The following is a 13,941-nucleotide window of genomic DNA, read 5'->3' as shown; positions in this document are numbered from 1 at the left end:
GAATCTTTAACTACTTAGCGGACTAAGTTGAGCAAGATTGGAATATCTTCTACAAATTTTCATGCTTTGACTCCTTTGTCCTGGGATACATATATAACTTTTGCTACTAGTCGACCATACACCACAAACATGAAACCGACATATACAATGATGAATAACCCAGTAGCATTGATTCCTAATGAGCGAGTGGATGTGACAAGAAGCATATGGCCCACAGAAACACTAAGACGCCAAAGGAACACAACAACAGATCAACCGCTTGGCAGTGTATGATGGAGGGAGCATGGCTTGTAACCAGAGAAGGGAATGTGGTGTGAAAATGGCAAATGATGTTAGTATGCTAACATAAGGACTGACTCTGGCGCTGGCCAGATGAGGGCGAAAGGAGAGATTGAGGGCAGATGAGATTGGCCCATAGTGAGGATGGCAAGATGAATGAGTGATCCCATGGTCATGCAGAAAGTTGGAGGTGCGAAACGGTTCGGCCCTTAGAGATAGCGAGAGCAATCGCATCCTGCAGCTCCACTAGCGCTTCCGCTTCTTATTCTTGTCTGCTATAGATGAAGAGATAGGAGGGGTCGTGGGCGTTAATGAAAACTCCTCATCTTCATCCATCTCTTCCCCGTTCTTCTTCACGGGGACACCCATATGGCGACCATAACGCCCTTTGCGGCCATTGCCCTCATCCTCACTGACACAGCCGTCAATTCCAATGCCTGCATCCTTGCAACGTCCACAGGGGCGCTGACGGTCACAGCCCTTTTTGCTCTTGCGGCACCGCTGGCAACGAGGCTTGGTAGAAAGATCTTCCTCATCCGCACCGAGCTGGTGCTGGAAGTTGACCGAGCCACCCGAGACCTTTCGGGAAGACGCCGGGCTGAGAGGTGGACCAGGCGCGGCTGACTTCTCGGATGGTTTGCGAGGCGCTGGCATAGCAATCTTGCTTTTGTTCGGTTTCGCAGCTGCAGGCTTCTGGCTGCGAACCTTGAAAGACGTGGGGCGGCTCTTTGGCTTCTTTGCCTTCGGTGCAAGCTCTTTGTAAAGAACATCCTCCTCAGCTTCACTTTTGATACCATCATCTGCACCATCGGAGCTGTGATCACTACTATCAGCGCTGGGAAGGATGTCATCCAAGCCCTTGAGGTGGCGCTTGATGGTTCCGGGTGGCAGCATTGGGCTTGAGTCCAACCTCTGGCGACGAGCTGGCAAATCATCCTCATCCTCGCTAAACTCTTCCCCATCGCTAGTAGCACCAGTGGAAGAAGCAGCGTCAGCGGCACCACTGAAGGCATCGTCCAATGTCGAGGCAGAGGTGCGTCCATGAGAGAAATTGGACGCATCACCTAGGCGTATCAATTGCATCGCCACATCCTCATCGGATATGCAGCTTGCGATAGTGGGATCAGGTGTGGGCAATATACCTGAACCACTTACTCGGCTAGCCGAGTTGTTATAGACTCCTGTGTCGCGCATGCGATTTCCATGGTCCGGAACCACGGGAGTCGCATAAATCGTATTACGCCCCGAGTGCACACCATATTCGCTGTGGCCATAGCTTTGAGGTGACGGAAGCGCATGGTGATAGCTATATGGGCGTTGCGGTGGGCGTGCAAAAGGCGACCCAGCGCCTTCCTGGCCAATCGATCTACGTTGGGGAGAGATGGAGGAGGTGGAGGTAGTGAGGGGCACTTGTGGAGGAACGAACAGCGGTAGTTCCTAAGGGGAACAGATTGATTAGCGACAAGTCTTTATCAAGAGGAGAGTCGTCTCGCATGAGTCACTCACGGAGCTATCGAACTTGGGTCGTTTCCGACGACCATCTTGTAGTATATTCTCCATGCTAATGTCAGAGCTGGCAAATAGTTCGTTGCGAGCCCTGCGAGCATAGGCGCTCTCGGTATCGCTATAGTCATCATCATCATGGAAACCGCCATGGGCGCTCGAGGCCCGGCTTTTGTTGCCTGCACGAGAGGGGGGCTTGTGCTGAGAAGCGCTGCGGAGACTCCGGTTCGACGGAGAGGTGCTGCGCTTTCTCGCAAGACGAGAGGCTGGCCGTGATGGCTGATCCAACACCGGCACCGCCCCATCTACCATCTGGAAAGGCTCTGCCAGACTGGGCCGCTTGCGAGGCTCGACATTGAAGCCGTTATAGAAGTGATCCCCATATGGTTGAATAGGAATGACTCGCACGTATACAGTCCTATTGTTCTTGAGATTCTCGTACCTTGCGATGAGGGTGGTCCCATGTTCATCCTCGAAGCTGACCCCACTGGCAGTACCGTCATATATTCCATAGAAATTTTTGACCGTTGTGACGATCGAATCCGTGGTATCATGAGGATAGATTTGAACGCGCATTGGAATACGAGCTCGGACTTTGGAGTTCTCATCAAGAAGCAACTCAAAGGCGATGTTCTTGGGTGCTGGGCCTTTAAGCGACAGATCTCGAGCTACAGTGGCAGAGTCTGCCAGACCCGCCTGCTCGACCAGGCCAGAGAGCCCTTCATGCTGAACCGCTTGCATATCAAAGTGTTCTAAATTGAAGAATACTCCACTGCTATACCAAAGATTGCATCAACCCACTGCTTATGTGCCGTAGAGGGCGGGAATGTGATCCATGGCAAGACACAGAGGAAGGGCAGATGTAGAGGGAAGAATCCATCAAACCTACCACAATTGTTGAATTCGAATTATCAGGCTGGTGGATGGACCACCTCCGGGTCTTGATGTGTAGTAACTGTCAAGGAAAAACCTTCGATGGAGGTGGGAGGGGAATCTGCCGTCGCAAGAGCCGGAAGCGACTCAAAATGGGAAACGTGGGAAATCTGAAGAAAAATGGATCATACGAGTTAGCACAACCGGGTTCTAAGCGCTCGAATATACAACAAGGATGGGACTTGTCTTGGAAGATGATATATGAATGTGTCGCTAACCGAGTCCGGCCGACCTTGGGAGCGAGCAGGCTTGGGGGGAAGCAAGCGAGATGACCCGGAAAAGATTGGAGAGACTTGAACACACCTAATTCAACTCAAACAGAGTCCTCTAGTATCGCAGATATCTGGATTGTCTAGGACGGGGCGAAGGGTCGAAGGATGGGTCGGTCGAGGCCGAGAGGGGATTGTCGATTCTACGAAGCGCTGAGGCTATGTCAGCGGTGGCATCTCCAGGATTGAAACGGGGCCAGGGGAGTAAAAAGTGAGATTGAACAAGAGCAGAGATACATACCCAATACTGCTGATGGCGCTGATGGCGATTTGTTCGAGGGGTTGTTGGATGGAAGGAAGAAGGTTGAAGTGGGTGCGTACGATGGTTTCACCTAAAGCGAGAAAACGACCTGCCCGGGTCGGTGACATGGCGATTTGCGCTTCCGGTGCCCATCGCAGCAGCCATCACATTCCATGGCATTTATGAATCTATATAAAATGTTCTATTGATTTGCAACTATTCTATGCATCGAAAAAAGCTGTCTGTGAAACCATTCCAGTGCTGTCTCTTTTCGCAGAGGCGCAATGCAATAGCTGTCGCAAGCCGGATGCCATTGCGCCGAGTGACGGAGCACTTTGTCTAACCCTCCTTCTTGCATATGATGTACGAAATTGAGATTATGATCCGATCTTTAAGTCTTCAGGGATCAAGTGTAAGTGAATGTGGGCTACCTAGGACTGTTGGGTGGAGGATGCAGCGCTTCACACAAAACAGGTAGCTTAGGTACCTCGGTCGCTACAAGTATTTAGAGTGTCGAGGGCCGAAGGCGCAAAAAGAGAGAATGAAATAGCACCCAATAGATTTATGGGTTTGCAGCTAGTTTTTAGCTTGACCACGTAGCAACCCATACCTTTTTTTGGTCTGTTGTGGAGGTGTGCGCTTGGACAGAATTGACATTGTCCGGTCATTTTCCCACCACCTCTCTTGTCGCATTGCTCATTTACTATGCGAATTGGAAAATACTAGATACTGCGACACTTTTGATGTGGTTTGATATCAAAATCACCAGCGTAGGGTGATTGCTATACGTTTTGTTGCTGCGCCTTTAGGGCCGGACCTGGAGATTTATACTCAACCGAGAAGAGATCACCAAGAGAACCAAACCGATTCAATTCCCCTAATAACCCCTTTCATAATATCGCATGACTCTAAGGAGTTGTCTCGCATGATCTGCAACTTGGATTTACCCCTCCTCGGACCTATGTAAGGTTAAAATGGAATCCCGCATCGGCGTTACAGAGCATTCATTTCTCCTTGGAACCTGGCTACAAAAGGGAGATCGGAATATAGCAAATCCGTGATCCCACAATTTAATTGATTTCTTAAGAAAATAGCCGATGAAAAGGGGGGAACATTTCTGCTTGGTGGAGTCAGGCGGTGATGCTGAGAGACTGGGCGCAAAAGGTCCTTTAAATGTGAATTGACGATGAAGATCACCGGATCCAAGAACATGGGTATTGTCTATATAGTTTACCCCAAAACTGTCCATTTCCTCTGATCTGAAGCCCCGCATCACCCGGCGAGACTGAAAAAGCCGACAACCGTCGCAGCGATAGGAGTGGGTTTCGGTTGATCACAAAGCTGCCAAACAGGAACCGCTTGATTCCGGGTGTCCCACCTCTTGTGACGGCGGTGTGGCTCTCACGTGGTCTCGTGTTGACAGCGCGTCAGATCTTGATTGTGCCATAAAAGGGCGATCGAACTCGCAAATATGAATTGTTTAAAGATTATTTTATCGGAGTCTATAGAGGAATGGTAAATATACCAATAGATAGTTTTGTGTATTCTTTCATCTTGTTTGGGGTGTCCTTGAATCTAAAATAATGTTCAACGGACGTCGAAGGAGACGCGCCGATAAGGTTAATGACGTCAAATCATCAACAAACAGTGCAAACCCAACCCTTTATCAACGTCCCGAGTCCCGACCTCGGGATGCCCCAACCTTGGAACCTTGGGTTGATATCAACTTGGCAAGTTACGTATATCTGGAAAGCCTCAATTACATACTCTCACTACCTGTAGCCAAAAAAAAGCAAAACCAAAGCCCTAGAACTGAACAAAGTCAGACGCTAGTTGGAGGTGCAATACTTTGTCTTACGGATCGATCTACTTGGGTTGTTAGGCCTACTCCAAAATTTCAATCAGAACGCCGGGAAATCAGGTTTAAAAAATCCATATCTTAATTCCTTCGTCAAGCGTAGTACATTGAAAGGTTGCTTGGTACATCTTGAGCCGTCTTTTGCACCTATTTCTGGCTTCAACACTGACAAGGGGGAAATACCTAAACGAACAATTACTAAAAAGATCACCAAAAAGATGTAACATGGCCAAACATGCGGCCAACTATCCTTGTTTTGTATAAATCAAAATTTCCGTAAGACTTTGAGCCTAGCACAAGATGAGACAGGCGTATATAGGGTGTGCACGGTAGGAAGGTATGCACGACCGTAGCTTCCGATTTAGGAATAGCGTACATTGCCAAGAAGGCACATCTTCAAGAACAAGGGACAACGCAACCTCCCTTCATCGCGGTAACTGTCACTTCGGATCTCATTCATTCATTTTCTTTCATCCAGTTCCAGCATCACATACTCTGCCTAGGTAACAAATCTCAACTGACGTTCAACTGACGAGCTTGGGATAATTCGGGAAGGGACGACTGAGCGGATCCAAACGGACTGTTTGTTTTGCCTGGGTCAGCCAATCACGCAGGGCAACTCCGCTCCCCCAACTGAGCAAAAAGTAAACAACATCCATTTACCATCTTCAAGATAGATTTGACAGCACGTCTTGCAACTTCATTTTCCGCGATCATGAATGCCAAAGTGAGTTAGGTTTTTGCTGATGCTCTGGTTTCCCCAATTTCTTAATTTTTACGCGTCAATTGCGCGTAAAACGGCACCGCGTTCAATATCACATCATCATGTATTTTCCCACTCAGTCTAGAGTTGCTTGATTCCTTACAAAATTGAAGATATTGATGCTAACTCGGATTGTAGCCACAGCGCTTTCGAGCTATTGGGGATGAGAATGTGCCCCCTCCGTCCCTGCATCAAACCCACAAGGTCATCCATCAACGAAACAAGTCAAGCCCTGCGCTGAGTATGGCGGCTCAGAACAATGCTGGCCGACGCGCGTTTGTGGATGTCAGCAACACCAAGGACATTAGCCGCGCTAGTCGGGACGACTCTGGCGTTAGTGGAAAGCCTGCTCTAATGGAAGTTAGGGGTCCTGGGCTGTCCCAGCCAGCCCAGCGCCGCATGACCTTGTCAGGAACCAAGGGCCCTGTTGAAAACGCTACCACAACAAAGCCTATGATCCATGCTGGCAAGGCACCACTGACGTACAAATCGAAGCGAAACAATGCGATATACAAAGACCAACTGCACACTGTTCCCGAGAAGGTCCCATCCAAGGAAACCACCAAAGATACGGAGGCCAAGGCCAGCCACAAGGGAGCGGAGAAAGGACGCCACGCGAATAACATTGTGGCAGAGCCTTCACATGGGCTGAACGTGGATATCGCCAGCCTTGTTGAGTCTGATGCCACCGTATCTGAGACCGAAGATATGAAAGAGCACGCACATGCCAAGGAACTTGTGCCAGCGGTATCAGAGCCTGAGGAATGGGATGGGGATGATACCGAGTATCATGTTGCACCCACCTACTTCTCTCGTGGGGATAACACCGACGGAACTACTACCGTCATTTATCCATTCATGAACAATGTAACCACTCGTGAGATGTTCCGGGCGAAGGACATTGTTAAAAGCGAGCAAGTACAAGAAGACATTGATGAGGAATGGCTGGATACAACCATGGTCGCGGAGTATGGCGACGAGATTTTTCTTCATTTAAGGAAGAAAGAGGTATGTTTTACTTTCATTGCCGGTTAATCAAATTGAACTAATCCAAGTCTGTAGATTGAGATGCTTCCGGTCCCCGATTACATGGCCCGTCAAAGCGAACTCCAGTGGTCGATGCGCTCAGTATTGATGGACTGGCTAGTTCAAGTTCACCAGCGCTTCAACTTGCTCCCTGAAACCCTGTTTCTCACGGTCAACTACATTGACCGTTTCTTGTCGTACAAGGTGGTTTCCATGGGCAAGTTGCAGCTTGTTGGTGCGACTGCGATCTTTATTGCTGCAAAGTTCGAGGAGATCACAGCTCCGTCTGTGCAAGAGATCGTTTACATGGTTGACAGTGGATATTCCGTCGACGAGATTCTAAAAGCAGAACGGTTCATGCTCACCATCCTCGATTTTGATCTTGGATGGCCTGGCCCTATGAGCTTCCTTCGCCGCATTAGCAAGGCTGATGAATATGATCTTGAAACTCGTACTGTTGCGAAGTACTTTCTTGAGCTGGCTATTATGGATGAGCGCTTTGTCTGCACTCCCCCCAGCTTCATTGCGGCAGGTGCCCATTGCCTGTCTCGCCTGCTGCTTAACAAAGGCAACTGGGTACGTTTGGCTCTCCATTTACTACATTGGAACACTGCTAACATTCAGCCATAGACACCGGCACACGCCTTTTACAGTGGCTATCTCTATTCCCAGCTGATTCCGGTGCTAAGCACACTGATTGAATGCTGTGAGAACCCTCGCCGCCACCACGCCGCCATCTTTGAAAAGTATTCGGATCGTCGCTTTAAACGTGCTTCGATGTTTGTTGAAGCAGAACTTGCCATGGATTTCGTTCTGCCCGAAGCCTCTGCTCTCAATGATCCAGATCGCTTGGACGGCTATGCAAACTACTAATACCTTGCCTCAGACTAATACCTCGGTGCCCTGCAAATACCATGCATAGCTGGCTTTCATAATTGCTGGTGCTAACCACCACCCACGATCTCTAAACTTATTCATCGTTTTTTTCCCGGTCAACATGGCGTTTTTTGTCTCTCGGTGTGGACTGGCGGATCGGTTCTTTTAATGCATGGCGTTTGCGCGTTATTCCGGTCTTTTCCACCATCTTCATTCTATCACTTGTTTTGTTCCTTTTGATTTCCTCCTAGCTCTACTGGGCTGACGACGAGATGACTTGACGCCACCAATTTCCGAACATGAGAGCAAATGATCGGAAGGCGTTGACGATGGTCTGTTTCTCGCCGGGCGTTCCAACTGCCTCTTTATTTTTGTTCTGGGGACACGGCTTGTTGGTGGTAACTGGGCTAACCGTTGATACACTCTCTATCTACACAAGTCACCTGACTGGCTCTACGCCACCTTCTGTATGTTGTACTGTCCTAGTAATAGTCTAATATGACGTCATATTTCTACAACTACATAACCTGAGTTATGGAGTATAATCCCTTAGGTAGTAGCTACCTGAATTTGTCCATATGATACATCCATTTTAATAGTTCTCTATGTGGTATCAAATCTAGCGATATCTACTTCCTTGGTCTGAACAACAAATTTCAAGCGAGATCTATATTTTGCAGACCTCTTTTCGCAACACAAGAATGGAAACCCTTCCACGTGGGATTACACAGCATCGATAGAACCATATCATACCTAGATTTCCCTGGAAATAATAATATCGAATACACATTCAAGGATGCCTTGGAAGTCATTTCGATTGTCTATCCATCTAAAATGATACATGGGCTGTATGTGTTTTCAACCCAAGACTCCACCAGTGCAGATCACTGATCAAGCCCATTAAACTCAATCAACTTCTTAACAGCCTGAATCACCCTATCAGTAAGACTGCTGCCATCGGAGATAACCGAGGGATTATCAAATCGATCCGTCAGGGCCTCATCCAGCATGGTGCGAAGCCGCGAAACGAGCACGCCGATCCGGGCCCAACCGCGTAGACGGAGCCAGCCGTCCACAACTAGTCCGCGACCTACAGTGTCAAGTTCTATCGAGCCGCAGAAGAGAAGTAGGGAGTATGCGTTGAAAGCTATAAGAAAGAAAAATCACGTTAGGAGCTGGTGTCTCGAGGGACAAAAGAGGAGTAACTCACGGGTGAGATCGCGAATGAAGACCTTGCTGGTAGCCATCTTGGTAAAGTAGCTGAGATACGTCGCGGAACTGGGGTAGCCAGCCGCAGAGAAGAGGATGGAGCTTGGGTGAATGAACACACGGCCGTTCTCCTGATTGAAGTATTTGATAGTGCGAGCATCCGGGTCGACCTCGACGGTACCAGTAACCGAGCTGGCGAACTTCTTATCTGGGAATGAGATCTGCGCGACCTGCGGCTGGAAGGCTCCAGCAACAAGGGCGCGGATCAAGTTGCGATTGGCTGCGTTGCGGTTCCAAGCCGTAGCCGATGAATCAGAATACTGGACTGGCAGAATGCCTGCATCTTTGAGAGAGGTGATGAACTGCGCGCGGTTGGAGGAGATATCGCGCAGCGTCTGATGGGAAAGGAAGTTGGTGGCACACCATGACTGGGTACCCCAGTAGCCACCCTGGGCGCGGGTTAGTTCGGACCAGGCCTGGTATGCCGAGAGGTCGGTGAGGAGGTCGCCGTCACCCGGGCGGGAGAAGCTTCCTTTGGCGGCGTTTGCTTCGTCGCGCTTCTCACGCGGTGAGACGAAGGGGCTCTTGACTGTTAGCATGGCTGCAATTGTGAGGCAGGGTTCCATGCAGCCGAAGATGGAGCCATAGATCATGAGCTTGGCGCAGCGGAGGTCTGCCGGAATCATGGAGAGGTAGCGGCCCAGGGCTGTTAGTCTATCGTGGTCTAGAGCGCCTACGCGATGCAAGAAGTTCAGTGCACCTTCAACGGCTATGCTTTCTGGTGGGGTGATGGTGTTGGCTAGGAAGGTGGCGACGTCCTCGATTCCTTTCATGGATTTAACGGATAGGCACAGCTGCTCCAGGGGAACACGGCGGATTTCTGGGTCTGGTCGTGGGGCCATGTTTGCTTCAGCTTTACGGGTGTATAGCTTATAGCAGATACCTGCGCGGACACGGCCTGCCCGGCCACGACGCTGTTTGCAGGCGGCCTGTGATGCCCATACTTCTTGGAGACGGACCATGTTGTCCTTGGGGTCGTAGCTCGTTTCCTTGACTCGACCGGTGTCAATTACGGCAACAACATCCTCGATTGTGATTGAGGTTTCTGCGACGTTTGTAGCCGCAATAACCTTTCTCTTCCCTTTTGGTGCGGTCTGGAATACTCTTCGTTGTTCGGCTGGGAGCAAGGAGGCATGTAATGGCAGTGGATGCATGTCGGGGATCCTCTTGACTGCGTTCAGACACCTATCAATCTCTAAAGTACCAGGGAGGAAGATCAATATGCCTCCTGGCTGGTCTCCTAGCTGAGCATCGATGTATTCGACAGTTGCTGCGATCAAATCGTAATTGATTCCCATACCCAAACTTCGTAGTGCTTTCCCAAGTGTTTCTTCACCCCGTGAGGGTTCTTCCTCATCCTCATAACCTTCGGCAAGTTCTGGCGCAAATGATGTGCACCGAATAACGTCATCCAAGTAATAGTCTTCGACAGGGAATGTTCGGCCGGGAATGTTCACCAGTCCAACAGATCTCTGACCGCCAAAATATCTCATGAAGATGCCAGCATCGAGAGTGGCACTCATGAGAATCACTTTCAGGTCTTTACGGAAATTCAGAACATCCCTTAGCAGCGCCAGTAAGAAGTCTGTATCCAGACTTCGCTCGTGGACCTCGTCGACCACCACATGGGAAACGTCTGCAAGGGAGCTTGCGACGTTGCCATCTGCATCGCCACCCGATTGTATCCGGCGAAGCAAGACACCAGTAGTCACGAAGGTAATCTTTGTTGAACCAGGCTTGGCTTTCGACTCGCCTCGGATCACATATCCGACTTCATCACCGACTACGGCGCATCGCTCATCACTGACTCTGTCGGCAAGACCTAGGGCTGAGATTCGCCGTGGCTGCGTGCAGATGATGTTGGCAGCACCTCCCAGTCCTCGCTGGATCATGTCGTCTAGCACAAACTGTACGGATTGTGTACTTTTACCACTACCAGTCTCACCTGAGATGATAGTCACCTGGTTTGAGTTGATAGCGTGGATAATTTCATGTTGGATGTTCCATGCAGGAAGCGCTTTCCTTTTGCGGATCATCTCGATCTGCGGCGCAGTATCTTGTTTGGCCTCCCAAGCATCGCGGATCGCCAAGCTTCGCTCTGAGTCGACCGTCCAGTCTATACCTCTACGATTCTTCCGAGCTGACCGCAGAGGAATTTGGTGCGTCTCAGCTGCCGACGAGACTGTCACAGCGGAAATCTCTCGCAATTTGCCCGGGTTCTCCATGACGCTCGGCAGGTTGACTTCCAGCCAATCCATAATGTTGAAAATCATGGATTCACCTTTAAAGTTTTCCTCGGCATACTGCACTGCCCGACGGATTGCACTCAGACGTATATAAGCTGGGACACCCTTAGCCTGGATTGATATAATAGGGGGCGTAGTTGGGTAGTGGGCGGTGGGCTTTTGGAAGCGGAAAATTGTGCTTTGTGGAATGTCCGGTGCCTCGCTATTGATCTCGCAGACCTTGGCTGATATTCGGTGGTAACGTTCTCCGAAGATGGCCTCCAGCGTAATTGCTTCTTCTGCCCAAGCCTCTTCGTCTTCGTCCGCCACTGATGGGGCCGAAAATTGAGTTCCATGAACTAAAGTGCCCTGCAAATGCTCAGCAGCCGCCAATTCGTCGCCATTCTTGCTGTCCAAAATTCGAGAGCACATGTCGGCTGGATAGCCAACAGATGCCAGCCGTTTGATTTTGCCCTCACGAGCAAGATCACCGGAACCAAGACTGACTCCAGCTGAATATCCTTCCGGTAGAGACCACCGTGGGAGGTCATCATCAGGAACATAGATAAGAAGCCACTCCAAGACCTCTTCGCGGTCTTTGCATTCCGCTGTAGCTTCTTCCACATGGCTGCGACGGAACCCTAGACCAGTAAATTCGTCCACGATGATTTTCTTTTGGGTTTCGGGTATCTTCACGCCATATGGATTCCAAATCGTATGTTGCCGCAAAAGGCCTTCAATGTCTCGCCGAATCCGTGTGCCCATGTCCACCTTGGGCGCTTGCGACCAGATCCGTTTACTCCTGGCATCTCCATTTCCTAGCCCTAGTTCTGCACTTGAGGCCTTTTCCTTTGCCTGGGCTTTTTCACGATCTGCTCGCTTCTTTGCCAAATCGGCGGCCGCGCTCTCTCTTTCTTGCATGGCTAAGAATGGATCTGCCTCGTACATCCAGCCCTTGCCTTCCCGAGTCTCTGCTGCTTTAATTTCTCCAAAGTCCTCCTTCCATAATTTCTTGTATGTTGGGGGCATCATCATATGGATATTGCGCATATTGCATACTCGGAACAGGGCAAACGCTGCACCGAAATGGCGCGCTTCGAGGGCTGTCGGCTGCCCAGCGAGTTGCTTATGGGAAGGAGGTAGCTTAACTGGTGGGATCACAATCAATTCCTTGGTCTTAGGATCTATCTTTTTCATCGTTACGGATGAGACAAAGCCGTCGGCGGTTTTAACCTGCAATTGTCGCAATCTATCAGCATGTGGGTTGGTAAATGTGTTTATAGACACGCGATGAGCGCCATGAGAAGTTTTGATTACCATGCTGTACTCAGGCTTTTCCCATTTTTGCTTCTGACAGTGCTCCGCCAACATATTGACTGGTAGCTTCCCTGTCCATGATGCGCCGCCAATGACATCCTTTACGGACGGTTTCTTGGGCTCCTCCGGCGTTTGCTTCTTTACTTCGCTGGCTTTCTCTGCGAACGCTTTGGCTTGTTTCGTACCCGGTTTGGGACCGCCCTTACCATCGCCTTTCTTCTTAGGTGGCATTTCGTGTGTGGTAAGTGTTTGCGCAAAAGATAACTTTCGGAGCTTCAGGCAAAATAGTGACCCGCACTAAACCGCTTTGGGATTGCGGGGAGCATACGGAGGAGTGCAGCGACCATTGGAGACTTAACTCTCAACAGGCGGATGACCTGCACTCTTACTTGGTCCACCGATGTAAGGCTTTGACTTTATTGCTCAAAGGCAATGCTGCAGCTAATATCTATTGTACAACGAGTCAATCTTCTACACGAACCATCATGTCCGGGAAGCGCTCCAATCCGAGCAAGGGTGACCAAAAGGTGAAAACCGGGGCATCGGAGAAGAGGAATGCCTGTAAGGCACCGAGAGTCTTGTTACCGAACACTATCACTGATCTATCGGTTTGACAGTTACCGAACTTCTGGCTCCCAAAAGCAAGCAACCCAAGCACGCGACCAAAACCCCGTCTGATCGCAATGCGGCAAAGGGCAGGACTGCATTTGGTGTCCGCGATGGACTGGGCGCCTACATCTCAAAACCTGAGACATACTCTCCTGATATCTTAGTTTACCATAATGACGACTTCGTGGCGATCCATGACATGTTCCCAAAGTCATCGCTACACCTCCTCCTTCTCCCCCGCGACCAGACCAAAACGCGCATGCATCCATTTGACGCTTTCGAGGACGCCAAGTTCCTAGCAAAAGTGAAGGCCGAAACTCGAACCCTCCGCAAGTTGGCAGCGAGCGAGCTGCGACGCAAATATGGCAAGGATTCTGTGCAGGAGCAAGCGAGACAGGCGGCGCTGAGCGCTGATCCGCCGCCCGATAAGCTACCGCAGGGTCGGGACTGGGAACAGGAGATCGAGGTCGGCGTGCATGCGGTACCATCTATGAACCACTTGCACATTCATGTATTGTCAGTGGATAGGTATAGCGAGCGCTTAAAGCACCGGAAACACTACAATAGCTTTTCAACACCATTCTTCGTGCCAATTGAGGACTTCCCGCTGTCGAAAGATGATGTGCGACGGAATCCGACGGAAGAGGGGTATCTAAAGCGAGATTTTACTTGCTGGCGCTGTGGCCGAGGCTTTGGGAATCGGTTTGCAGAACTGAAGCAACATCTGGAGCAAGAGTTTAAAGAATGGAGAAAATTGTGACCTATAGGTGTGC

At 50.0% G+C, this 13,941-nt stretch overlaps 4 protein-coding genes across 4 annotated transcripts; 2 read left to right on the top strand and 2 right to left on the bottom strand.

Annotated features, from left to right (window-relative positions):
- Nucleotides 1–525: 525 nt before the first annotated feature.
- Nucleotides 526–2,523, bottom strand: Pdw03_3427 (Fungal transcriptional regulatory protein, N-terminal; the record flags this gene model as incomplete). Its single annotated transcript, XM_014676717.1, has 2 exons — nucleotides 526–1,716; nucleotides 1,786–2,523. 2 exons carry the CDS (start codon nucleotides 2,521–2,523, stop codon nucleotides 526–528), a joined length of 1,929 nt encoding a protein of 642 aa, XP_014532203.1.
- Nucleotides 2,524–5,798: 3,275 nt separating this feature from the next.
- Nucleotides 5,799–7,745, top strand: Pdw03_3426 (G2/mitotic-specific cyclin (Clb3), putative; the record flags this gene model as incomplete). The annotated part of the gene is made up of 4 exons (XM_014676718.1): nucleotides 5,799–5,810; nucleotides 5,985–6,854; nucleotides 6,909–7,448; nucleotides 7,503–7,745. 4 exons carry the CDS (start codon nucleotides 5,799–5,801, stop codon nucleotides 7,743–7,745), a joined length of 1,665 nt encoding a protein of 554 aa, XP_014532204.1.
- Nucleotides 7,746–8,632: 887 nt separating this feature from the next.
- Nucleotides 8,633–12,790, bottom strand: Pdw03_3425 (DEAD/DEAH box helicase, putative; the record flags this gene model as incomplete). Its single annotated transcript, XM_066100488.1, has 3 exons — nucleotides 8,633–8,895; nucleotides 8,959–12,475; nucleotides 12,560–12,790. 3 exons carry the CDS (start codon nucleotides 12,788–12,790, stop codon nucleotides 8,633–8,635), a joined length of 4,011 nt encoding a protein of 1,336 aa, XP_065955888.1.
- A 254-nt stretch (nucleotides 12,791–13,044) lies between these two features.
- Pdw03_3424 (Aprataxin-like protein) lies at nucleotides 13,045–13,928 on the top strand (the record flags this gene model as incomplete). Its single annotated transcript, XM_014676720.1, has 2 exons — nucleotides 13,045–13,120; nucleotides 13,177–13,928. 2 exons carry the CDS (start codon nucleotides 13,045–13,047, stop codon nucleotides 13,926–13,928), a joined length of 828 nt encoding a protein of 275 aa, XP_014532206.1.
- Nucleotides 13,929–13,941: the final 13 nt, after the last annotated feature.

The sequence above is a fragment of the Penicillium digitatum genome, chromosome 1 (genome assembly GCF_016767815.1).
Source record: "Penicillium digitatum chromosome 1, complete sequence".
In the NCBI taxonomy this organism is placed as follows: domain Eukaryota; kingdom Fungi; phylum Ascomycota; class Eurotiomycetes; order Eurotiales; family Aspergillaceae; genus Penicillium; species Penicillium digitatum.
This window is presented reverse-complemented; position numbering and strand designations above follow the sequence as displayed.